Source organism: Bombus pascuorum, chromosome 5, assembly GCF_905332965.1.
Source record: "Bombus pascuorum chromosome 5, iyBomPasc1.1, whole genome shotgun sequence".
Classification (NCBI taxonomy): Eukaryota; Metazoa; Arthropoda; class Insecta; order Hymenoptera; family Apidae; genus Bombus; species Bombus pascuorum.
The window spans coordinates 16083914-16111365 of record NC_083492.1 but is presented as its reverse complement, the minus strand read 5'-3'; the positions used below and the strand labels follow the sequence as shown (position 1 = coordinate 16111365).

Here is a 27452-nt window from a genome sequence, read left to right as displayed (position 1 = left end):
AAAAAAGGAATTGCAAATGAAATGTTGCTTTAACGTTAATGAATCAAATAAACCTTCCAATAAACAGAATCCAGAAAAATGGAATTCCTTACAGTACTTTCAATCAGAAGATAAATCAGTGTGCTTGATAAAATTTCACAATACGTCTTGCAAACTATACCTGTCCAATCAGCGGATACATTTCGTGAAGAGGCAAATTGATTCTTGTCACTGACTACCGATCGAAACTTTCAATAGGATTGATTAAAGCGATTCTGAGATAGTTCGAAACACGAGTTTCAGTAAATTTTCATCCATTGACTAGGTTCTTCGAGGCACTGGAACGGACTGAAACGGGTGCGTTTCAAGTACTCCAATGAAGGGTCTCTTCAGTGGTCGTACAATGAGCCACAATTGTCGCTAACCCTCTAACTTAGTTAATCCTTGAGAGCGACCGACCGGACGAGATGCACTTATGGACCCGAATGTTTCCTCGAGTGAGACGCAAAATCGTTTCACAGAACAGCATGATCGTGACCAGCTCCTCTTATGGACAAATCTCCAAGGATCAATTAAAAGGAAGGCTACACGTCATACTGGATAGAGAAATAAACTTGAGAGATTATGTTATAATGGAAGTAATCATAAAAGACTCTGATATAAATATAGAATTAATTCAATAAAATTTACTATCTACTTATGTAATCATTATATTGTATTATTATATTATTATAGTTTGTATAGATCGTATTAAAAATTCGATTATTATTCACGATAGAAATATGTAAGATTGAAATATGAGAATTCGAATGTCACAAGAATTAATAGGGAAAAACGGGCCCACGAGAGTTATTGACAAAGTAAGTTACGGCAGGATACTTTCTTTTGAAAGTAAGAATCAAATCTTTTTGTTCTTGTGAAACATTCTTGCCAAACTTTGTAACGGGCAGAATGTGTTTATAACGTTGGAAAGGAAACGCTTGTGGTTTCGCGCTTATACATTTATCAACTTACAAAGGAAGTTTCTGAAACTTGGCTCCTCATTTTACAGTTATCTTGTGAGAAACTGTATGAAGGATCTTGCGTAAAAATTGGACATGAAAATGAGATGAAATATGAAATTAATATCGACGAGTGTTGAACAAAATGGAGAAGAACGATAACAATTGATATGAGAGCTTTCGTAGAGATTCCAGCAATAGTTAAAAAGTTTTGATGGCTTTAAAGTTTAATCGCTTGTACCTAAAGTTAGCAACCTAGTTTCGCATACTTCCTAGTTGCTAGGAAAAATTAATTGCTCTCGTGCTGTCACACGAATGCTGTTCTTCGCCATTTTGACGTCTTACAGCTCAACTTTCGGCGGTTCTCACCGCACACGTGCGTGGATTGTTCAATTAAACGACTTCGCTTTCACGACGGAGAAAATTTGATCAAATTGCTCGAATATATCATCCAGAACAAATGGAAGATGCAGTCAAGTGTTATGTTTGTAAAATATTCCGTGTTTACTATTATAAGGAATTCGTTACATTTTTCCAAATCACGAAAATTTATCACACGGAATAAATGTATAAGTCGATTAATTACAAAACGTGACCAAAGTGAACTTTTCGCGACTGACGTAAAATACGAAACGAAATCCAAATTCTTAGTACCTTGATCTATATCACCGTCATTTTCAATTCGTTATTATTCGAGTTGCATCTCTTCGACGAAAAAGCTTACGTCATCCTCAATTCTATCTATAATTTTCTAGAACTATATCCCGTTCCTCTCTCGAGAATGAAGATTCAAATTGCACTCACCTCAGCCTCTTGCCAGCTGAAAATTTTCTCTACTTTTTTCTACAACCCCCGATAGCGAGAATCGAGCCGAATCGATCGTCACTCGTGACGTAAAACGAAGAAGAATCGTCCTGGTTGCAATAGGGGAGGGGGGGTCGTCAATTGAGCGATACGAGAATAGACGAATTTATGATCGGAAGCTTGATATTGCATCATATTATTCGCCTAATTTTAGACCTGAATACAAAGACCATTGAAAGCTGTCTGCAGGATATGTGTACAAATTCAGACAGTGCGGAAAAGCGGAGAATTTAGAACGAGTCTCGATACGTTGCATCAGTCACGTATACCACGTGCCGTAGGAGAAGGTTGGAGAATACTGAAAGAAAAAGGCAGCAATTGATCATGTACGCGTAAGAGACTGATGGAAATCGTCGATAAAAGGCGTGTCGAGAAACAATGTCGGAGAAAAAGCTTCCTTTCTGGTCGATAAGACGAGCACAAGGTGAACTCGTGAACTTAGCTTCGTTCTTCTTTTTTCGCCCGTCAATAACTGAATGCAATTCGAGATAAAGTTGCGTAGACTCTATTATAGAGAATATAAGTCGAAATAGAGTGACGATCTTAACGAACAATTGGCCATTCGCGATACATCGTGAAATTATATAACATGGAGACGGACTATTTTTCTGTTGAGTCAAGTAAAATTATTGGAGACGGTCAAACGGAATTTCTATACATTATGTGCAATGTCGGCTGAAAATTATTCAAGACAAAATGATTAGGTCTTCCTAACAGCGTCTTCTTAGCCGTTGAATTTATAAATAGTGACATTAACATCATTTCAGATACGATCATGTTTTGTCCGAATACGAACACGTTCACGTGATTCTGTGTGACAATGTTCAACGCAGATCTTGTGTACGGTATGAATAATTTGATTAATATGACCGCTACATGGACTTTGTTAACGTGCGAGCATGTCAACTTCGAAAGCGGCTTTCAGTGGTTTAATGATGCGAAACAAACTGGTACAACATTTCTCATTTTTGTTACTTAATGATCGCTGAAAGAAATGACTGTTCTCCGCCAGATAATTTGATTTTACCAACTATTTTTTCGTCTATCTTTTACGCTTAATTTTTTGATATCAATGTCACCAAGTTAAAACCAGTTATTCGATTCAAGGTGTTCCAATAATTTGTCTTCCCGCGTTACTTAAAAAGGAGATTATTCTAAATGAGTGCAAGAATGATTTGTATATATCCCTGATTATATCTATAATTGATAGTAATCAATCAATGGAAAAATAAACCGTTATGTAACTAACAGATAAAGAATGAGAATCTCAGTTGATTCGAACAATACGGTTGTTAGACAAATTTTTCAATTAAATTGTTAATGAATAACGTTGTGCACGGTACTGACAAATCACAAAATAAAATTAGATATCTCGTCATCGTTCGTTTGAAGATATGATATAAATCTATTAACCGGATCATTCTTTAACCAGAAAATCCTATAATTGTGATATTTAAGGTTAATAGAAACAAATCAGTTTCAGATAGATCGATTTCTTCTAAATATACATACGACGTAATTTAGTTTAAACAGAAATGCAATAATACGCTGAAAAGTTTCTATGAATAAAGTAATTATTATTATATCCAAAAAATTAAAAATCCTAGTAATCAGATAACTCGTTTTTTCCCGGTTAACACATTAAAAGTTAGCAATGTCGTTACTTTCGACGAATGGTCGCAGTTATGAATGAAATTTAACGCACAGTATCTCCAGGACACTCACTTATTAAATTCCTGAAGGTGTCTGCGAATATTCGTATCATGGTGAAGCAATCGGCAAGAAGCTCGTTCGTCAGTCCTCTCTTATACCCGAATTCGTGTATGGCTGCGCGCTGTCAGCTGCTAGACACCACCATAACGCGTTCCTGTACGACACTTTGGTTAAACGGATAGCTCCTGCTCACTCTTCAAACTGTACTACTATAGTATTAGTGGGCTCGTGTTTAAATCACTGTGGCTTGGAGTCTTTCCCCCAAAGCCTCTCCTCTCTCTTGTCTCTGTCTTTTGTTTCACGATCTCCCTCTTTCTCTATATTTTTCCCCTATTTTTCCTTCTTGTCGCTATATATTTATTTCTATTATATATTTATCTCTATTATATATATCGCAGTTTCCTATCGCTTTTAAAAAATGATGGGCCGTGTCAAACAAGTGTCTATTAAATTATTTTTATTTCTATCACACTCAGAACACGATCACAATCGGTAAATTACCGTTTATCATTAGATTATTTTACTGTTCACTCTACGTAAAATCACGAATTTACAAATGTTTCAAGGAATCTAAACGGAAGACTTCCGGTGTTCCCAATCGATCAAGTCATTTTAAGTCAACTGGGTAAACAGGAAATTCATAGGTAAGCAACGAACCTAGTCGATATCGAAGATCGATTCCTTCGGAACAGTTAGTCGCTCAGAAGGCCAAGTTTCATTCCGCCCGCGCCACGAACGGCGACACTCGAGACTTCTCGAATAAGATAAATAATTCGAGATGCAACTTCTCCATTGAATGAATTACATACTTCGAGGAGGCGGTGTATTTACTTGAGTTTATACTTTTCCTTATATACGAATGAGTAACAACACCGGTTATAACACTTCTCTTTATAACACGACTACTCGATTATTTTTAATGGAAGTTAAGTTAAGATACCAAGCTTGTATCGGAGATTAGCTATTATTTACGATTAGTTTTCCAGAAGTTGGAAAGCAACGTAAATCGTGGAGGAAAGACACGATCGTTTCTTGCCATAGTCCCCGATAAGCGGCTTGTAGAAGACGCACGGAGTAGTAGAGACAAACTGAGCAAGATCGCCGCTATTCCATCGGTTTTATCATCAGCGAAAAACGCGTGGCGTGACGGGACGGTGCGGTGCGATGCCTTCATTCGTTCACGACTACGATGCTCTTTGACCCCGAATCGAGCTGCGAGTAGAAAAAGAAGCGGATATACAATGGAAAAAAAATAAACGAAGAAAATTGTACTTGTTATCATTTATCACTTGTCTTCGTGAACCGACGGATTTTTCTTTGTATTCAGCTCCGCACCATCTGACGCTACACCTCCCACCATTTTAGAATCATTTTAGAGTGTATGAAATGCGCGACCTCCTACAAAATTCAGGAATTCTGATGGCTTTTCAATCCTATGGTTTGATCGGGGTATTACATTTATGTAATAGTCTTAATGATAGAACAAACAGTTTCTAACGTATTTAAATGTACTTTACATAAATAATTGTGATTAAAGGTATATCATGAAAATAAAACAGATGTATATAATCATATTTCAGATTTAGTTAGAGTTTAAAACAAGATAATATTAGTTACGCTAATGGAATCTATATGTTTTTAATAACTGCAAAAAAGAAAAAGTGAAACTGATAATGTTAAAGGCATTTGATTATGTTTTTATAGAGCCTTAAAAATATCAATTAAGATCCAATCAAAAAAATGTTTAAAGAAGCTTATCCAAGCACATTGTTTAAATTAATCAATCATAAAATAACATAACATAATTGACTAAAAAATTATAAATATGTAACTCGTACTGGGCATTAGGAACGATATATACGATCCTGAGTTAACGACGCCACATGGCCTATCCCCTCTTTCCTGGAATGCACATTCGTCAATCTTTGTATACACGAGAACCATTTTTGGATACATCTACCGTATACATACTCTTTTCTCGTCAAGAAAACTTCAGTTTTCTTTGGAACTCTTTTACACTCTGTTTCCTAAAAATCTAATAATTCCTATCAAAATCAATTTCTTAAAACAACTTTCCTTTTAAATTCCTTCTATAAAATTATCTATTTCCTACAATGATGTTAGAAAACGTTTCTATTTTAATCGTGGAATTAACTCGTAATATTCGCGCAATTACTTTTTTTCGCGACGATAAATTTTGTGCGATTTTCGCGAAACATGTGTTTGCTGTGGTTAAAAAGCGACCTTGTTCCGCGATAAATACGTTGCGTCAATTGGCTCGTCTGCTCGGGAAATTCGAAGGAAGAGAAAGATCGTGGTTACAGAGAAAAAGAGAGAGACAGTTATTAGAAGAGGAGTAAAAAGGAGAGATGAATCGTGCACAACGGTGCAGGTTTCCCTTCGATTCCGTTGCATGAACTTCTCCTCTCTGTTATGTATAATACACGGTGTTTTTACGTTGTCTTTTTACGTTTACTGTGCAGCGTGTTTCTTTTTCCTCGTAACCTTGTAACGTATATATAGCATACAGTGTGCACGAGCAGAAGGCATTCTGTGTCATCATAAGAAAATTTGCAATACCTGCTTTTAATGTGTGTACTTGTGTGTCGTTTTTATGGTAGATCGTCTGATTAAAGTTGTCCTATTTTATTGATCTTTCCCTTTAAATTTCTCTTGGTCACGGATTCTTCCATAAAGTACAGATTTAGATCGAATCCTGTCTGTTGTTATTCTGGATCAGATTTCCGATGTTCAATTTGCACCAAACAAAGTAAATATATCCAATGTTTTTCCAGAAACTGAAAGTATGAGACATAATTATGGCGTCTTCAAAAATAAACGCGTTCTTTAGCAGGCACGCCTTTCTCCTATTTAAACTATTTTCGTACCACGCATCAAATTCAAGGACTGATTTCCGATTGAACTCTGTTTAGCCTTAATTTATTCTCGGTAGACTCTCTGGCTCTCCTTGACGATCATTCTCAAAAATACGCTCTCAAAAATACCTTCCCGTGAAATATATTACTAGATTCGAGCAAATTATTATTGTTCGTGGTTCCGATTGGAATCTGATTTATCTTTAATTAGTTTTGTTTCTATGATTTAAGAATCCCTTGAAAACTCCTTTTAATCATTGAATTTCTCTTTATATTTATTTTTCTAGTAAATATAACTTGCATTTAGTTTCGATACAATATTTTTACGAATATTTTTTATAGATTTTTAAACGGGCTGATTGAAAGTACAGGCAATTTCCTGAAACGATACCAAGCTTGGTGGAACGTTTCAGTATCAATCAAAATATTACTTGACTTTCCCCGCAACTGGTTTCTTTTCTTTTCTCTTTTCGGTAACGAAACGAGAGCGTCAAAAGAGCGATAGAGATCGAAGCGGATTAAATTCGTGCCATACGCGATATTCTTCTCGGTCGAGGCAGGCTGTCCAACTCCATCAGAGTAAAGCCAGCCTAAACTAGCTGAGTAGACCGTACAAGTCGCGATTCAGTTTCTCAAACGGTTCCTTTTCTTTCCTCCGCTTGACCTGGACTTGAATACTCTTTCACCGATAAATTAGAGAGCAAAGATCACGTCGCTCCTCTTTTCCTATATAGTGCATCAAACCCTTCAAGTGAATTCTCTTTTCCTGGCGCGTTCGATCCGAGATGCAATATATTCGATATGTCGAATAGAAGAAACCGAAGCTAGGCTTCGAACGAAGCTATATAACCAATCGGAGTGACACACACACCGTGGGCCTTTGAACCGGCTTGTTTTATTCCATCGACTTCCCTTCGAATCGCGAGAAACTCTCCGTCGACCAGAAACGCGACGGGCAGGATTCCGTGCTGATCTCCCTTGGAATCGGGCGTCCAGAGCGTCTGTTTCTTTTCTCCTCACGATATCGCGCGTGCGTCGTTGAGCGTAATCGCGAGGCGTGCGTACGTAAACGTGAAAGACGGTGACACGAGCTCTCCATTGATAAAAAGCAAGAGACGATAAGACGACAAGAGTCGCGTGGTTCTACTATCAGAAACTCCGACGACGACTGGACACGAACCTTCCCTACTTCAGAGAAACCTCATCGTGGTGAGGGTAGAGAGATAGAGATAGAAACACTAGTGAACCTGGTGGGGGAATAAACAGGGGCAACCGTTATCCCCACCACGATATTCCTTTCCTACCACCACCCACGCGAATTCTGTTCAGGATGAAACAAGCTGTCCTCTTTCAATTCGATCACCTTTCCTATCACGACCATTGCATGACGTTCCTTCGATATTACTTCTTTTTTATGGTTGAGCTGCATAACCTGGCGGTTTTTTTCTGTTCAATAATTCCTTTATTTATACATATATATTTTTTTTGGTATTTCTATATTGGAGATTTCTATTGGATTTTCAGAAGATTTTGTTTTGGATTATTAAGTTATTTGTTTGTAAGTCTATTCTAGAATTTATGTAAGTTTGCTGTTAGATCACTTCTGGCAAAATGCAAATATCGGAAAATATAAATGAGATTCTATTTATAATTTGTTGCACGCTCGTTAAGTCAGCTGGTTAAACTTTGAAACGCGAACTGTAGAAAATAATTTGTATGTATTATACTAGCGTGGTATTAAGCGTTAGTTGACGCCTCATCCATATTAATTACGTTAATGTCTGTTCCAAATTCTAGATCGCCTGAAAACATAATATCATATTTCCATTTGTTATTAATTTTGTAATGCTCTTTACTACTATTAATAGTTATAAATAAAAAATATTTATAATTACATATTGATTACAAAATAACTGAGATATTTTTCATTGCATAATCTTTCTCTTTATTTTCTAAATCATCAAATATTTTGGAATCCAAACAAGCCATTGTTTACAATTAAGGATCTAGTTGCATAAACTGAATTAATAGATTTTCCTACTCGCCTTCTCGAAGTTCAATTTAGTCTCAGCTGCTGAGTGAACATGTGCAACCCAATGTTTTATTTTGTCGACTCTAAAATTATCTCCGCGCGGAAGGAGACAGAGGTAGTGGGGAGGCGATAGGGGTGATCACCCCTTCCACTTTCATCGCTGTCTTCCCCTACTCTTCGTTCTTCCCCACCAGTACGACGAGTACAAACTGCCACCTTTTCCACACTTACGTTTCACGTTCGTGTAACCACACTACTAACCAAAACTGCATATATCTTAAATTATGCATTCGTTTGGAATGTATGCAGATGTGATACATGTGAACGTGTATCCGTACAGCTGTATCGGAGGAAATTTCGAAAGTTCCGGAACGATATAGGCGGCGGAAAATTGACACGTTGACTGTTTGCGCGGGAATATACCGATAATTTGAATTGATTTTTAGAACCTAATTAAAATACTCGATTATTTCGTAAATGAAATATTAATATCAATATATCTTTCCATTCTACCTTCGAGTTAGAATATAGATTTCTGGAATTCACTGCCAAAGTGGAAAGAGAACGTACTCATCAGCATATGACCTGGAGAAGCAAATCTATAGACAATACATTCATTGTCTTTCGACTAGAAGGTTCTTTCGTCCTTCAATTCGAGGCTTTCCTCCAAATTCTACAAAAAACAGTAGGCATTTTAATTTCTATCCCAGCAACTCACCTCGAGCGAGTTTCAAATACAAACGTACGCGATACTAAACTACTTAGCTATTATCCTCCCATTTCTTTTCTCCGATCTATAGAATACCTCATTAATGGCCTTCCATAAATGCTTTTGCTGTTCTAACAAAAAAAAAGATCGATCCTACTGCTAACAATCTTCTCCTTGGAAATTCAATCACCGTTCCGGTATACAAGCCACTTGGCCTCGTTCTATTGCTTTTAAATTCCAAGTTTCTCGTATAAGAAAGGTAATAATCTCGCGGGCATTTTCTTACGGTTAGTAAAAGCCTGCGCGCGAAAATTTTTCGATATTCTCACGGGAGGAAACTCCTTCCGGGCCCGACGAAGTTATTATCGACGTGAATGGAGGGCCGCACAAAAGAACATTGGACAGACACGTTCTTTCCAATCCCCCTTGTTCGAGAGCCGTGAAAAGCTACCGAAAGGTTCAGACAATCTTTTTTTCCACGCAGAACTTTTCTTTTAGCTTGCAGCTGTTCAACAGCGAACTTGCTCTCATTCAGTGGTGACCAGCCGAATTAACGGTAGTGTATCGTCACTGAGATCGGTCGATTTTTGGGAGGAAGTCGTGTCGGGTCGATAACGCGTGAGTCAACCACGCGATTACGAAAAGTTTCAGATAGAAGGTAAATATCATGTTTATATAACCGTTAGTGTTGATGATAAGAGGCTAGAGCAGATTGAAGTCCTTTTCCGTTTTTATAAAAAGTTATCTCTGTTATAAAATATTTAAATCCGAGAAATTTAGAGATTTAGATAATTTGGATAATTAGTCTAGTAAAAATGAAAATCTAGAATTTTTAATCTGAAATTCTGAAAATTTAGGAAACTAGTATAAAATCAAACTTTATTTTTAACTAAATTTAGATAAATTGATATAAATACATCACTGTGATTTTCAACTCGTTATTTTATCTATAGAACGAAGACCGAAGAGTGGATAAACATATATAATTATTTAATAGAGAATTCTATATTTCTACAAGCATGTGTAATACGATTCTCAAATTTATGGCGACGTCAGCAGAAGTGTAAATTTGAAGAGGTTTACTCGAGAATAAGGAGGTGTCTCGTCAGCGAGAGAACATAAGGGTAATAATTAATAATCCGCTGAACGCATCACGTTTTAAAGACCCGGTTGGCAGCGCGAAGAAAGACCTGGGGTGCCGTTAATTAATTCGCATTTCCGCACGGCTACGAAAGTTCGAGCGGAAGATGGATCTGAACCCGCGTATACATATAGTATCTTTTATTCACTCGAATGCGAAATTTTGGTTTGCTGTCAATTCCGAGAAACGAAAATAGAAAAATAAAAACGATAGCAAAGAAATACGGATAGGTCTTTGGACATTGATTTATTATATCAGAGTGTGCTTTATCATTGGGTTTATGTTTTTCGCTCGTAACTCGCGGTTTCCGGGAGACGATAAATAATTTCCACAAGATACGATATTAAACAAAGTTACAAAAAACACGATAAAAAGGTATCTATTCTATTGAATTTTACTAAAAAATTACCTGTTAGTGTTGAAATAACGTAGAAATGGTTGAATACGTGTTACTCTCTTCTTCGTTGTCGTTTCGCAAATATCAGTGTTTCCAGATCGATATCACTGGTCAATCGAGCGACGATGAATTGAGCGAAAATATAATTCGGCCGAAAAATACGATCGAGTTTGTTCGCACAGGAAATTGGTTTTAAAGCGATTTTTTCGAGGAGACACGTGGCGTCGAGACGACTGGCGTCGTTACGTGCGCGACGCTACCGATGTATGGTGCCTTCACGAATACTTCTCCGCCCTAAGATTCTTTCCCTCCGTCTTTTTCTTTCTTCCCGCCCCGTCTCCCGCGCACCGTCAACCCCTCTTCCAATGTCCCCGCCGTTCACCACGATATCCCCCACCACAGGCTTCACCTTTCGAAAGCAATGGGCAGCCATGGGTTCCCGGGAGGCCCGTAAGGGACGTAGCTAGCGATTCGAGCGCCATGACCACCATAAATTGTTCATATTTTCTTTACGAAGGCATTAAATCGACTTATTGTTTTATCAATAGTGGATATTGGTAAATGGAAGGTGATTCGATATTTTTTCAGTGATAAAAGTTTTTGTTGAAATTGGTTCACAGTTTGCATAGTTTAAACTGTTGTGAAAATTACGAACAAAATTATTATCGATTTTATCCTATATACTGTTTTTCTTTTAACTAATAATTTACTGGAATTAGTTGTAATATATATGTCGCAGATGAAGGGACGCCGGAGCCTTTCTTTCGGAATATTTGGTCCCCAATACTTTAGTCCAGACTTTTTATTATAGTCATACTTAAACCATAAAACTGAGAAATAGCTGTTTATGGGTTCATTATGATTGTCCGAGATTTGCAACAGTAGGCTTGTGCTCGAAGTGACATAATGGGTTAGTGAACGTAGCCACGGTCACGGGAGGGACGTGTACCTAACAGAGGTATAAAGTAATTAAATAACTCTCCTTAAAAATTTGATTGATCTGAGGAATACGGAGAGGAGTATATAAGAGCAGCTCCACTTGGACTGTAGAGCAATTCGATGAGTTCGACTAGTACAGAGAACGCTTTTCATCCCGTTGACCGTGTATTCGTTTTCGAACCTAAATTCATCGTCTTAGATTCGTCTTAATCATCGATATCATTTGTTAACTTTTGTAACACATTCCCATAAATAAAATTCATCTGGTATAAGACAACTATGGACAATTTGCAGCAAGACTCATTACATGCCCCGTTTTCCAAGGACATCACGATATATATATATATATATATATATATATATATATATATATATAATTATGAGAAATTTGTAAATAATTCTTTAGTGGCTTTTTAAATCAACGTCCTGATTAAATTCTGATATTAATTAAGATGTGCTATTAGGAGATGATTCAATTTCCATAAACCACATATAATATTAAACTCTTAAATTATGCAATATATAGAAAATATTTGCATATAGTTAGCTAGATGTATCGCATTGATTTCCTATGTCAAGAGTATGCTACATGCAAGCAAAGATATGTTGATAAGAAGGGAATCGCGGTTACCTATGCAACTCGGCATGTTGATGATATTCTCATTCCACTTGCCGTTCTTGCACTCCAGTATCCTTGTTCTTTCTTTGCTGTCAGGGAATACGGTGCCGAATTTACACAAAAAGGTTCTCGTAGTCAAAGTACCATTTAATACGTAACTTCCGTTGGGTGCTGAGACATCTGGACAGGCAAGCACTAAAACATTTATTATCACCAATCTATAGAGTTGCTGCCTCTAGTCATCGTGTCAAATAATAATTATTTGGTACGTTAACATCTTGACGACTATGTTTTATGATTTCAATCACGTACTGTTATTGTATTTATATTATTTATGTAGATGAACGCAGACATGGAAATTATACTCTATACAAGATTGCTATAGTGATTGACAACGGATAAGCGTAAAATTATACGATGCAAGTAAATATTTCTAGACAGTAAATAATACATTTTAACGGAGGACTTTGTATTTAGAATCTCGATAATATGTATGATAATATAAACCATACTAAAATATAGTACTTAATGAAAAATAAATATCAGTCAAGCAAGACGCGAAAGTAGTCAGACACGTGTCAACAAGTAGACTCGTCAACGTTATTTCTGGATGAGAGATTCCTTGCGTAATTGTGAACGTTTATGCGTATCGCGTTCCATCCTTCTCAGAGAGGTTCGATTTCAAGCAAAAAGAAAATAGATAAAAGAAGCGCATTACCGTTGTGCTCATAAGGTTAGACCGACCTTGATATTGCAAGAAGAATCCTCGTGCTGTGTATAGCTTCTTCGTTGCGACAAGGTCGAGGGTGACTACATTCGAATTTGAGACGACCTTGACGCCAGCCGCGGTACCGCAATTTTCGAACAACGTTTTCCCTTTTTCTCGCACCCTTAGAATGTCTACGCAACTTCCATCCGATTCAGGCTCTGAAACAGTTAGAACATTTTATTGCTCATGTTTTTCATCATCCTAATTATCTGTTTTTGTTATTCATATTATAAAAAATATTGCAGTAGCTTTGTGTAGTATAATACATAATAATTTAACGGAAATAACATTTTCACAGTTCTTCTTTCAGTTTCAATTTCTAATCTAAATTTGAAATTTAGTTTCTTCACACGAATCCCAAATAAGACAGAAAAGAAGATTAAAAGATTAAATTTCACAGATATAAAGCTTATATCTCAAGCACGTATTTTCATCTTCTTAAATGCCGATTAAATACTAATGCGTTCTCGAAACTCGTTCATTTCCCTTGGCAAAATATATCGTCAGGGCTCGTGATTTCGTAATCAATTCCATACAAGATCCATATGAGTTAATCGGAGGGTCAGAAGAGTAGCGAGGGAAGCTCATTGGGATCGATACTCACCCCGGATATTCAGGTCGTGGAGCGTCAGGACTATCCTGTGCCCAGGAGCCGACCTGAAGGTCCAGCCGCACGTATTTTCACCGAGGTAGTAAAGCGGATAACCCGGTGAATTTATGAAACCACCCTCGCCAGGGACCACCTTCAGCTCCTCGTTGCAATATTTCTTTACGGCAGCCTCTGAAACAACCGCCAAAAATTGTATAAATTTAAGATGAAATATCTAAAGAAGAAAAGAGAAACTGAACAACATATTGTTGATGTGTATACAACCATATATATTCCTTTTTTATGACTTAGTTATTTCACCGAGGGCGAAAAGAAAATTAAGTTTCCCTAATATACGAACGAGGAAGGAAAGTTTTAACACGAGGAAACCCTACTTTCTCCCGTTCGATTCGATTCAATTGAATTGCCAGCCACCAACCATCGAGCTTCTGGGACCATTGTTAGTTACAGAGACACGAAATGACGACACTTTTATCGGCATAAGGACGCGGATCAACATCTGCATTCGTTTCGGTCCATTTGTCGATTTTGAGTGTGACTCTGGCCACCATTATGCGACGTTTGGTCTGAACAAGGGTGTCCTTGCCCCACTTTTCAACGGAGGGGCGAAACGACCGGAGAATATCTACACCTGGAGGGGGTTGATACTGGTTGTAGGGCGTCGAAGGGGTGGCCTGGCCCTTCCCACCTTTCCCATCGTGAAGAAGGTGCTCGTTGTCCCGTAATTTCGTTCTTTTCGAGCTTTTATTCTTTCGAAAGGGTAAAATTGCTGTTTTATCGAACTACCATAGAAGTTTCACGTCTTCGCATTGAAGATGTGAATTATGTGACATGTATTTTTGACATGGGGTTTAGTTTTTGTAATGAGCATTTCTGCCGTGAATTGTGATTTTATAAGCAGTAATTTATTTACTGTTGTACTGTAGTAGTGTTAGTGTAGTAATGGAGACGAAGCGCGTATATTATTATTTATGTGTTAGGAGTAATTTATGACGCAGAAACACGACCGTGTAACTTTATCCTTTCGATCATGAAACCATAGATTCTTTTGTGACACAGTCAATGTGCAGCTTATTTATCTTTCAACTTTTTCTCTTGCAAGTGATCGTCCACATCTGCACCAGCTGCTATAATAGGTTATTAGCAATTCGTTGACGGTTGAAAATAGTTTATTTATAGTAGTTTGTTTATAGCTTGTTTATAGTATTGTGTTTTTATAGGGACAAATTAAAGAGTAGTAGTGGAGAATTTGTTGCAGTGTAGGATAAAATGGTTCACAGTAATTTTTATGATATACGCAACAGTACATAAGTAATGCAAAGAATATTTGATTTACCCCATAACTAAACACTACATTTCCAAAACTACGTATTTGATTCTGATATAAAAAATTCTAGTTTTTCATTTTTAATAATTGTTGATACTTTTATATATATATAATACTATTGTAGCTAATCGTGGAAGGATCGTTATAAAGTTGAAGTAGAAAGCTGGTACGATTGAAAAGGTGCTCAACGATTGTAATTCGCGAGGGATGTAAGGACCTTCGTTCTATACTCAATGATCCTTTTTCGCGTATATTACGAACTCAGGGTACGCGCAGTTGCATAGAAACGGGGGATTAGCGTGTCCTTCAGGAATTTCTACCTTTTGTCGCGCGCCGCATGCCATTTATTATGAGACGTTGTCATGTTCCGAGCGGATTGTTGGCTATTATGAAACTTTTGGGTGAAAATTTTAATCTTTTGAATCGAATTGGAATTGCATTGAATGCATCATGTGTTCTGTATAAGTCTTGGAATGTTTTAGAAAATTATAGGAAACGGTACGCGACATTGAAAAGAAATGAAAGGGAAATTTATTTTAGCACAAATGCACGAATTTTATTTATTGACAAATTTTATGTGAAGAAAAGGAAAATTTGTTTACATACGTAATTTTTAGTGAGAAATTACATCATACAAAAATGAGGAGATTGAGAAACTTTTACTCAGGTAAGCAGAATATTTTCTTATTATAAATGACTTAGAAATCAATTTTCACGAAGTTCGTGGATAACAAATGGTTTTGAAAGATACAATAAAATGAACGTATCGTACGTGACATAGCATTCATTCTTTAGCTTCGATCCAAAGATGGTATATTTTTCTAGATTATCAAGATTGAAGGTTATCGATTGAACGTGACTGACAATCGATTGTCTATGTTCTATGAGCAGGAAGGTAACATACACGTGAGAAACAGAAACCGGAATGCAGGTGCTTCCTGCTTCTAGTGCGATAAGTTCTATAGAGCTATTCAGAGCGTGGAGATATTATATATTACTTTGAAAGGATTATTACTTTGTACATGCATATGTATGTGTTAATTTAATTTTTGGAAGTACTTACCAGGAATGCACGCGTACTTCAACTGCAAAGTGGCAGGATTCCAGTAAACAGCACCTGGTTGGTCGGTGGTGAGGTTGTAACGACAATGTTTTTGTCCGGAACATCTAAAATATGAAAAGAAAAATCACCTTTCGTTAAAAGATATATTTCGTTTAAACATACGTTCATGTCTAAATTCTTCGAATAACGAATTCAAGATCTGAAATTTAAAAATTAAAATTTTTTTCAAATTCTCAAATTCTTATTCCTTATTTCAACTTTAGAAATATTCAAATCTCAAATTTTATATTAAAATTTCTCTTTTCTTTTTGTGGTATTTTCTTGCTATAATAATATCCGGAGAAATGCACAGAATTTATCAAATGCTATCGCGGATCAACGGATCAGGAAGTTCAATTTCGCAATTTCAAGCACGCATGCCAATAAATATCCGTACTGCAAACGGCGCAGCGCAGATTGTATCGATTTCTCGGTGCAGTGTCGTCTATTAAATAAGCGACGTCGGTCATTAGGGGGTGTACCGGGTGTCAAAAGCGCGAGCAGCCTGCGTTTGACCGGACAAAGGAGAAATCGCGATTGTTTTCAGATCGAGATGATTGTTGCGCAGGGGATCGAAAGCGGCCTGGTTACATGAAACAATGGACATAGGGTCGATTCTCACCCCTTTCACCCTTGGAGGTGATCTACCCTCTCTCTTTTTGTCGATTTTATCGCTTCGTTCCCCTTTGCCGGAAATAAAAGGGAAATAACGTTTCATGCGCCACCCACGCGGGGAATCCCTTTGAATTTTTCGGTGTTGCTAACCTTTTCGGCTCACGACTCTTTCATCGTCACGTTTTCGATATCAAAATGAGTTTGAAGCGCGTTCACTCGAAATGAATGATATTTCATTCTAAAGTAAAACGTTTTGTAGTGCGATACTTGACAGATTTTTCATGAAAATAGTAGAGAAATTTGTGACTGTGTATTCAAGCGTTTTTTAAGTGTGGGAGTTTCTCTAATTGTAAAAGAACGTTCTTTAAATTATTTGAAAAGTTTACATATTCGTTCGAAATGGTACTTCTGCAATGAAATAAGCAGTGACAAAATCAGTTGGCGAATGAGAAGATGCCGGAAACTCGAACCTAAAGAGAAAGATAGGGTAGTATGCTCCCTCTAGTTCGTGGCTGCAACCCCTTATTTACAAAGTTCATCGAGCTGTGCTCCTGACGCGCGATGTACTCTCCTGGAAACGATTTCTCCTTCGTCGGGCATCGAACGTCGCTCAAAAGGCAATTAAAACTTCACGTACGCTTTACTGGCGCACATCAAACGGCAATTTTGCGTGCCGAGATTTCGTTCCACCCTTGAAAACACGCTTCCCCCGTGACACATACGATTACAAAGAAGAAAATTTCAAGGAGTGAGAAAGAGAGAGAGGGGGCAGAGGAAGAAAAAAAACTGTTTCTTGCAAAAGTAGAGTGGAGACCTGTCTAAGTCTGCTGTTACTTCTGGCGGCTCTATGCATACGAAAATACCTACTTCTCTCAATCATATAAATTGAATTTATACTTCTACCTGGAGAAAAATTGTTTCTACAGCTACTCTGTATTTACGTGGCAGGAATGACTTGCTAGTTCTGTGGTTTACAGTCCAGTAACCTAACCCAAACCGAATATTCTTTGCGCCTTCCTTTCTTTGCGGATGCCTAGTGGGTGACTCGTATTACCGGAGACGGTTATATTGTATGGAAATGCGATGAAAAGCGAAAGCAGTGGCTTGTAGTGAACCCACAAAACTTCAGAATACACGATCTCGAGCTACGTCGATCAGTTTTGATACCGAGAAATCAGGAATTTATTTCTCCTCTACCTTCACTCGTTTACTTTATTTTCTCATAATTAAACTACGTTGTGTAAAACAAATTTATATTCTTATGGATACAGCTAAAAAAATAGCCATAAATCAAAATGTTCGAAGATACAATACGAATTCTTTTGGATCTTTTTGAATACTTTCGTCCATTAAAAAAATGTGTAAATACGCAAATAAGGGTATCACAAAAACATACAGAGTTAAAGTTAATTTACACATAACGAACTACTGGACATACCTCCTGTTTAATGACTGCCTAATATCTACCACCCTCAATTGTTCATCCTCAATATCATCGATATAATTTCCCTTCAGCTCTTTCTTCTTCAACGACATACTGCTATCTCGAGTCCTGTACATTTTCTTCTCCATCAACTTCTGCACATCGTATCCGCAAGCGTGCGTAAGATTCGACAGATACTCCGCTTCCAGGACGAAGATGAACGCCTTGAGAGACCTGCAGGTCAGTCGAACAGCACCATGCGAGCAATAATCTTCCTGGACTACTTCCATGTAACCACCCGCTAACCTGACGCCTGTCAAAGTCTTGGCAAATGGCGGTTGTGTGCTCGCGAGTAAACTTTTCGTCAATGAGCATCTCGTCACCGTCATCAACAGCAACAGAAGACTCGTCAGGGTCGTTGCTCCTGGCGCCATGGTCGTTGATCATCACAGAGGTCGAAGTAGTCCTCCTTCACTCTCGAGATGATCTTAAAATTAGCCTTCTCGAGACGGTGAAGGAATCAAGTGCGTCGATAACGTGGACCAATTTCCTTCTGTTTCTTGTTTCTGCCTCTGATATGACCAGCCAGCGGCTCTTTTGCTCCTTGAAACCGCGCTCGGACACTCGAGGACCACTTTATGACTCGGGTCAACGACACTCTTTTCTGTTTTCTTTCCGTCGAGCCTGTGAGAAACATAGAACAAAGTGTGAAGGGTGTGGGAAGAAACTTTAGGGCGGAATGTAGGCTGAATTCTGGTGGAACGAGGCTCCAGGGAATGTTACATAGAAGTGGTACAGTGATAAATAGTAGCAAGTAGTTTTTTTTACCCTGAGAAATTCTTATTCCGCTTTGCAAATTCTATGAACCTCTTTTGACACTGTACAGGTTGTTTCAGATTTAAATGACACCTTTTCTCGTAGTCGTTTGCGACAGAATGTAAATTTGTTACAAAATTACAAATAAAAAACCCTAGAATGATCGTTTATCAGTCGTAATTCACTATTAAAAGCAAATTTTATCCGTCATAAACAAGTTAATGTCTATGTACTTTTAAGTGGTATATATTCTGCTCGTTGTTTTTCTTTTTTTCAACAAAATGAGAGATAATGATCTTTATTCGACTTTAATAAATTCGTTCCTGGATACGTTAAATTAATTACTCTACTCGTATCTACCATCTGTACAAATACGTCCAATTCAGTATCACATAAAAAGAAGTTTTTTCTAATCTTCTAAATCTTATCCACAAGCTATACGTTAATCTTCATGAGCTACACATTGCTCTATCTACAATCCTCACTACTCTTATCGTGAAAGTATAATTGATTTACAAATGAAACTTACTAGTAACGTCTAGAGCTGTTATTCTGCCTCCTGTTCATCGAAGCCGATAAATTTTCAAAGGATTCTCGTGGGAATGCGGCCAGTAAGTCGAATAAGTCTGGGAAGACTGAAGAGGTACGATTATTTCTCGATGAAGATCGTAGCTCTCTTTTATTTTCGGCCCCCGTGCTCGCCTCTTGGTATCTCCAGGTTTGTTTCCACAACGAAGACACCCTGGTGCACGATTAATCGGCCATGGCCAAGTACTAGGTTTCTACACAACGCTGTATGCTCATCGTCCAAGGACATTGGGAAAACGCGTTCGATTTCGTCATAAGCACTTGTACGTTTTGTTTGACATCGATCGATCGCTATATATTTAGTATATTTCTATTTTTCTACGATTATTTTTTTCCTTCCTTTCTTTAAATTTTAGAATTCTCTTGGAGAATTTTCGTCTGATTAATGTAAAATAGAAAATTTCCTCCTTGGAGTGAGATAGAAAATTTTAGTTTAGAGCAAAAGTTCTTTTTAATTTTAACATGGAAATTAGTCATTTAGGGATGAAGTAGAAAATTTTGCTCAATTAAGAGATTTTCGAGGAGTTTGACTATTCTTCAAATGGCACTCTGTGTATTTGAAAAGCTGTTTGTGTGATTCAGCGAAATATTTTGAATAGCGAAGATCTGGATAATTGAAGATTGTTATATTTATGCTGTTGGTCAGTTTCGAAGTGAATGACGTTGTTTCTGTTTTATTTTGGGAACGTGTTGATGATGTTAGAATGGTTCTGGAAGACCGAACCGAATGTTCGACTATTTTTGAATTGGTATTACTCGATATCACTCTAAGCTCTTAAATCTTCTTCGAAGTAGTTCGTAAACATTCAGGAGTTCCTTTGGTAAATTCTTAGATTTTATACTCCGATGTGCATTATCAGTCTGTCAGATATTGACGTCAACGAAAGAAATCTTACTTACGATATTTATTCAAATTCTTTGGGAGTTGCTTTACAAAAATACACCGACAGGTATTTTATTCGTTAAATATTTTGTTTGTTTCTTATATATTTCTTTTAAGAAAATATATTAGTAATTTGCTTTCATATATTTTATAAATTCCTCTTAAAAATACAATATCCAATTCTCCAATTTCTTTTTTCTTTCTCTTTTTTTTTTTTAGTTCTTTTTGAACGAATTATTTTTGCCAATTGATTTTCATAGAACCACAACCAACTTGTTTAATATTTAAAAAATTTCCTACATACAATTTTTCAATAAACAATCGTCCAAAGGTGCAGATCGATCAATCAAAGACTGGCATCGATCTCGTTTTTCTAATTTCGATTTATCAGCCACTGTCGACCAACATTCGCTGTTCCTTTTTCTCTATCACCAGCAATCTTTCCATCTTAAACAAATACATTCTGCATTCACCTATTGCCAACAATTTCCCTTTTAATATCAATGAACCACATGGCGAATTATAGTTTCTGATAATGTTAAATCATCCTTCCTTTTATCCTAATCATTTCGCCGATATTGGAGTTCCTTCGAATGGCATAAATTTTCACTACGCAATACTATCTAGCTTTGCAACAGGCAGAAGAAGTTTCCAAAGCTTTGCCGGCACGTTTTGTCGCGATAAATCAGTGCGAAAAGCTGCTGGAGCCATTCATCAAAATCCCAGTACGCTCTTTCGCTATCTCTGCCTCGCAGTCCACATGATAACTTCGTGCCACACCAAAGAAATTCAAAAAATCACCTTACGTATCCTCGAAATTCGCGAGAGATAAAGCAGCAGCATCTGATTCATGAACACTCCTCTCACAGTTCGTTTTTTCCACTCAAAGATCACAGATGATAAACGACTCGTCTTACCGAACGTAAAAACTGGGTCCGAAAAAGAGGTGAAAAGTTCGAACGAACGCTACGACACTTAGAACTCTTCAAGTTCCGCTTATTTCGTATTTTCCACATTTTATATGTTTATTTGAAATATTTTATTTTCTATATTACATTTTACACATGTATTTTCCATTACACACATTCTTTATTTTCATACTTCAGTTATCCTCTGCAATGAGAAAAATCCAGTACAAGACCAAGTTTAATTTTGCACATAAATTACACGGTTGGTTGAGAAGAAAAAAGGAAGAAATAAAAAGTTGAAGTAAATTGATGGTGTTTATCATAATGAACGAGATGTTTTCGTGTTTCTATGGATATAATCGAAGTCCGCCGTGCTTTCGATTTGTCGTCGATCGAGGGAAAAAACTTGGATGGCCGCGTGTAAACGAATAAAACGAACGCGGTGTTTGGCGTCGTGCCCGACACTGAAGAAACACACGCACCGAAGAGGCCCGCTCCTGTCGACCATTCGTCGTCGTGTGCTACGAAGCAGCGTGTACTGTCAGTCCGTTCTCTAACATTGACAGCCTAAACTGCGAATCCTATGAGCCACTGGCGTCCATGCTACCCCCGGAAGCCGGCGTCCCCCGCCAGTTTGCCACTCGAAGCTGTTAGTAAGTGCCGTCGGGTTGAAAATGATTAAAAGTTTAAAGATGGAGAACTTAACGAGAATTCAGAAAGTTTCAAGCGATTTAACGTTGGTGGAAGGTTGAATTATTTTATACAAATTTATCATCAGGCTGTTTAAATAAATATATCTCATATATGTTGTATTATATATATTATATTATATATTAAGAGCAAATGTTTGGAATCGTTACTATATTCCTTGGACAAGACGTCTTGTCTAGTATTTTTCATTTTTAAGATATGTCGAAGTATTTGAAATCTTCCGCGTTTTCTCTAATCTTTTAAATACGGTTCTAAGCTATCTTATAAAAGTAGTATGAAATAATGATGATCAAAGAAAAACGAAGATGACTAAAAGATAAAAACAAATTATTTTAAGTAAAGTGGGCAGATTACGTGTTACGTAGAATTCATATGAGAATTTTGCAATCTTAGGAAAGTTTCCAATTTTTTTTTAAAGTAAAGTATATTAGTTTGTGACAGTAAATATAATAATAACAACAACGTCTACAAATACTCACCAAAGGAGTAAATTAAAGTATTCGAAATTAATAATGCAAACTGCGAATCACACGTACAACCCGCCCTCTACTTCTACCCTTAGCAGTCTACCCTTCGATTGTACAGCGATCTCCAACTTTCAAAACTTAATGTAACCTATTGTAGTAAAGACTGTTGCTTAAATATACTCCTTATATAATCATCCCCCAACGAAAGTAAATACGGAGGCGAACAGAAACTTTGTACTTGCTCATCGATGAGTTTGCTTTGTCTTAATTGCCTGATTAGGGAAACGTGAATTAATTGGAAAGTTCTGCGCGAACATCGAGTGGTTGGAGATCCCTGATCTAGGGGGTCACCCTATAACAGCACGTGCACGTTTTTCGGCCGCGTGAGGGGCACGCCCGTGTACCGGGGTGGCTTTCCCTTCTTCAGATTCTCCCCTTTAATCTCTAGCTTGCTTTCTTCCATGGAATATCGGTTTGTGATTTCGACAGCTGCTCCTTTCGATTCGCGTCGCGACAATTCCTCTTGTTTCGATTCCTTGAAACGGATGGGGGATCCTCGGATGTCAAAGAATTTCTTTGTTTTCCTCTGTAAGGGGTTTCTTCGCATGTGTTGGATTGCTTCTTCCTTTCGCGGGCGAAATTGTTGGATTGGGATTACACTGGGGAATGTAAATTGAATTTTCAAAGAAGAATTATAGAGTGGAGATTGTTGAGAGTGTTTTACATGTTGAAGAACTTATGGTGTTAGATATAGAGAAATATATAGGAACGTAATTTAATTTACGCTTCCTAATTTAATTAAAGGTTTTTGTTATTTATCCTATGTTTTTTTTTTAACTCTTCTGTCGTAGAGAAATATAAAATTTATTTAGAAAGATCTACAAAATTTTCTTCGTAGTCTTCATGTTTTCTTCAACTTCTTTGATAATGCATATCGTATGTAATGTGAAAATTACGCTGATCCGCAAATGTCCTGCTTGTTCTACTATACCACATGTTCAGACTAATCACTGGTCGTCACCCAATACTTGGAGCAGAATGCATTCAGCGTTAGAATAGCAACAATGCATCGAGCTTATCCCAAAATCACAATTTCCACATTTTCCTCAGTCCCATTCCCACATTTAATCCCTCGTTTCTATTCTTAAACCACTGCATAGATCGATCTGTGATCCAGCTGTCCCCATTGTCCTTCGACACCATTTTTCCATCGAATCCACGGGCAACATTTGTCGTAAACTGGTCCATATGTATCGACGATCGTATATAATTGATCGATGTTAATAAAGATTCACTTGCGATCTCGATTTTATCTTACTAATTCTTACCAGTCCTTCCTTAAATTTAGATTAAAATTACTCTTGTTTCGATAAAAGTGCAATGTTAATTTTACCAAAGCGTTAGCATCGTCCTAGGAATTACAGAAACAAGAAATATGAATTTGGTAGTTCCAGAATTAACGAGTCAAGGAAAGTTCTTTTTATTTATGAGAATATCGACAAGTGATGGCTATATTAAGCGAAGATTCGAATTCCCCAAAAGTCCAGAATAAACAGAGAACGCTAGGGTGAAGAGTAAAAATATTTCCCAGTAAAACGAACTGCCCGATACGAAGAAAGCGTAACGAGCTTTTCACAAACTTGTTAAATCTAAAAATATGTATAGAAATTACAAAATATTTGTTGCAAGCGTGTATATCGTATAATCATGACAGTCTCATTATAACGCTTACGAGATCTTAAAATGTTTTATGTAATGCATACAATATGAGCGCCAAAGATTATTCATTCTAAATGTTGAAATTATTTTCATAGTACAAGAAATTTCTGCATGTGATTCTAGTTTAACGACAAAGCATGGTACACTCTATTTTACAATGCAATATTAAACTGAAACCTGAATAAATCCAAGTTTCAAATTCTCATACATCAAATTCAAATTATACAATCTTCAGCCCCTCTAATGTCCATTTTGTCTGAGGAACATCCGTTATCTGAACATCGTCCAGACGAACCTCTTCGACTGTCTTACCTCACAGGTAACATGTAGGGTGTCCTTGCTGCCATTGTCGAAGAAGCGAGCATAAGTGTCGAGCGTCTCTTCTGCATGCGATTGGTCTATTGTCCGTGGCACGTGCGTTCTCGTAGCGTGCATCTGCACCGTGCCAGGAAACTTCTTTTCCACGGATGTACACCGGTTGTCATCGATCCCCCCTGTTGTTCGTAAATCAAGCTGGAGGAGGTTCTAGACGTCTACGAAAACCAGGAAGCGAGTATATCGAGCATCTGCCGCCACGTGAAGACGGCCAACGTTAGATTTGACAGGAATGTGTTAAACTGGAAGCGATAGCCTCGTAACGTGTGATTTATTTGTTGAAGGTTTTACTGATGGTGAATGCCGAAGTCTGCTTGTTTTATTAGGTTAAATGATTTCGTAGAGGCTGACTATATGGTTGGATGTTGAGTGGTAAATAGAGGTAAGGATTGAGATATGAAGGATTCAGTGGATTGAAGATTTGGCGAGATTTCTTTCTTTTTTGTAGTATTTTAGATGAATATTCTAATTCTGGGTTGAGAATATTTATATTTGGTAATAATATTTAAATCTCAAATTGAATATTGAAATTTGCGATGGAATTTTAAATCTTTTAAACGATCGTCTCGGAATGTGTGATTTACTTGTTAAAAGTCCAAAATATATTCATTTACGTAGTTAATTTAAATGATTGTATCAAGAAACATAATATGCTCGGATATTGGTATCAAAATATGATTCTTTTTACCTTTGAATTATTTTATACCTTTATACCTTGTATACATCGTCTTATGTTATGTAATATATATATATATCTTTTTATATTATTACTGTGTTCACCTCGAGTTCCATATACGGTTCGCAACAATCATCGCGTTACATTAACGTGGCGAATTAGACACACGGTCTCCTGGGCAATTTCCTAGTGAAACGAAAAAAATCGTATCCGGTCTGCCGTGCAGTCACGTGCAACCCTGCGGTCTTTTCCACCCCGATCCACCCCTTGAATAGGGCATAGAGCCCTTAGGGCACGCACTGTTAAAATATAGCGACATGTGCGACTAGTCACGGCTCGTTTGATACGCAAATTCTGGAGAAGTTTAGTAAAATTGGATCTTTAATTCACCTATTTTATTCCTTCAGTTTTTAACGCGATACACTATATGGCGTTGGTATAGTAATCGAAGCGAAACCTATATCGTTTCCGTAATGATGGGGGATCGAACCATAAAAAAAGAAACAGTTGCTAATTGCTTACAGGATTAATAGGTTTCAATAAAATGTTAAACGAGACTTTTAGGTACCAAATTGCTGAATTGGATTTTTCATAAATTTTTAAAAGTAACGTGAGTTATAGTTTTCTTTATTTTGCAATTTATAATGTAGATCAGCGAAACTTTAAGCTATTTAAATATATTCCTAACTTAAAAAGCAACTGCTACTAACATAAAATTAATATTCCATCGGAAAACACTAAATCTTTTCACCTGACTGATGAAAGAAGATAAGAATTATCATAGATAATGAACCGCACCGTGAACTTGCTGATGTACAGAGATACAAGAAAGATTTGCATGCCTGATCAACTTATTCAAATTTCCTCTGATTTAATTTCATTCGCTGAGAATCCGCGTATTTCAATCCGATTTCATTTTTGGAACCTCATCAAGGACCCTCGGTACATTGTAATCCTACGACCTCACAATATGCTATGAACATTCATTACGAAACGCAGAACCATGGATATAGTAAAGTGTGTCACGATCTTCAGGCAATTTGTACTGTCGGGTAAAATGCACTAAAATACCCGCAGAAAGGATAGTTCCAAGCAAAACGAAAGGAATTACGTTTTGTATGTCTTAAGGATGCCTCGAACCTGAAAGCAGCTTTCAACATTGATCCACCGCTTTGAGTGCAATATTCTTTGAGATAAAAATATTCTTTATGGTCCATAGTATAGGTGCTTGACCGATTTAATGGAATTTTACGAGGATTGACAAACCCCTTTGAGAAAAGAATCGTTTACCTTGAGCCACGTTCGTGATAAATTCTTTTCCATTGCAATGCTAACTATCGAAACCACTACAAACCTTCCAGAAATATCAATACATATTTTATCTGAAAATAAAGGAAAGAAAGGGGACCTAGAAATCTGATTATTTCCACATCGTTACACAACGAGTCGGATCCGATAAAATCGTCGCGTATTGTTTCCTTCCATCTTGTATACGTCTTACGTATCATTACATATATATGTTGCTGGTGGAACAATTTCATCCCTGCGATACGTACGAGTTCCAGTTATGTCAACTATTTGTTTCCTGATGACTTTAGATAAACGGTGTTCCGCTGTAGTTTTATATTAGTTTTAATAAATATACTTTCTTCGAGCAATATATCTCAGTGATAATGTAATATCCGTTGGAATAATTTCCTTACGTGTTATTTGCAATCAACAACAAGCAGCCATCCAATTGCATCGGTATCGACAACCGCCACCCTACATCGTCATCGATCCTAACTTTATCCATTAACGTAACATACCAGTTCTAGGTAAACAACGTATTTTCAGGGAATATCTTGTGCCACAACGCGATCGAGTGATTTAGCTAAGCTTTACGACAAAGCTTAGACAGCAACCCCCTTGGAGATTCCTAACGAGATTATGCATTATGTCTACCCTAGGTACCGTGTTGCGTAAGCCAACCCCGCAATCGACCAGCTTGGTACATCCACTGATACGTATTACGACTATGTATGTCAAAAAAAAAAAAGAACTCTCGGTGGGCGTTGTGATATTTTGACATTCCGCCAACTCTTGTTTATCTTATGCCTACCGTTTCGCAAAGAATTCTTATTCTTGGCTCGACGCGGATAAGTTCTAAATTATAGCATTCTTTTCAAAGAATCTAAGTGGGTTAACGTTATG

General features: G+C 37.2%; 1 protein-coding gene across 1 annotated transcript in view; it reads right to left on the bottom strand.

Moving 5' to 3' along the window:
* Positions 1-19756, bottom strand: part of LOC132906946 (uncharacterized) — a 29038-nt gene extending 9282 nt beyond the window's left edge. Inside the window, exons 1-6 of the mRNA XM_060959625.1 lie at positions 19462-19756; positions 18132-18800; positions 16040-16143; positions 13644-13820; positions 13015-13197; positions 12283-12465 (exon numbers count right to left, since the gene is read on the bottom strand). Of these exons, the coding sequence (XP_060815608.1) occupies positions 12283-12465; positions 13015-13197; positions 13644-13820; positions 16040-16143; positions 18132-18550 (1066 nt within the window). The 5' untranslated portion in view covers positions 18551-18800; positions 19462-19756. The remainder of the gene's footprint in view (positions 1-12282; positions 12466-13014; positions 13198-13643; positions 13821-16039; positions 16144-18131; positions 18801-19461) is intronic.
* Between the last annotated feature and the right edge of the window lie 7696 nt (positions 19757-27452).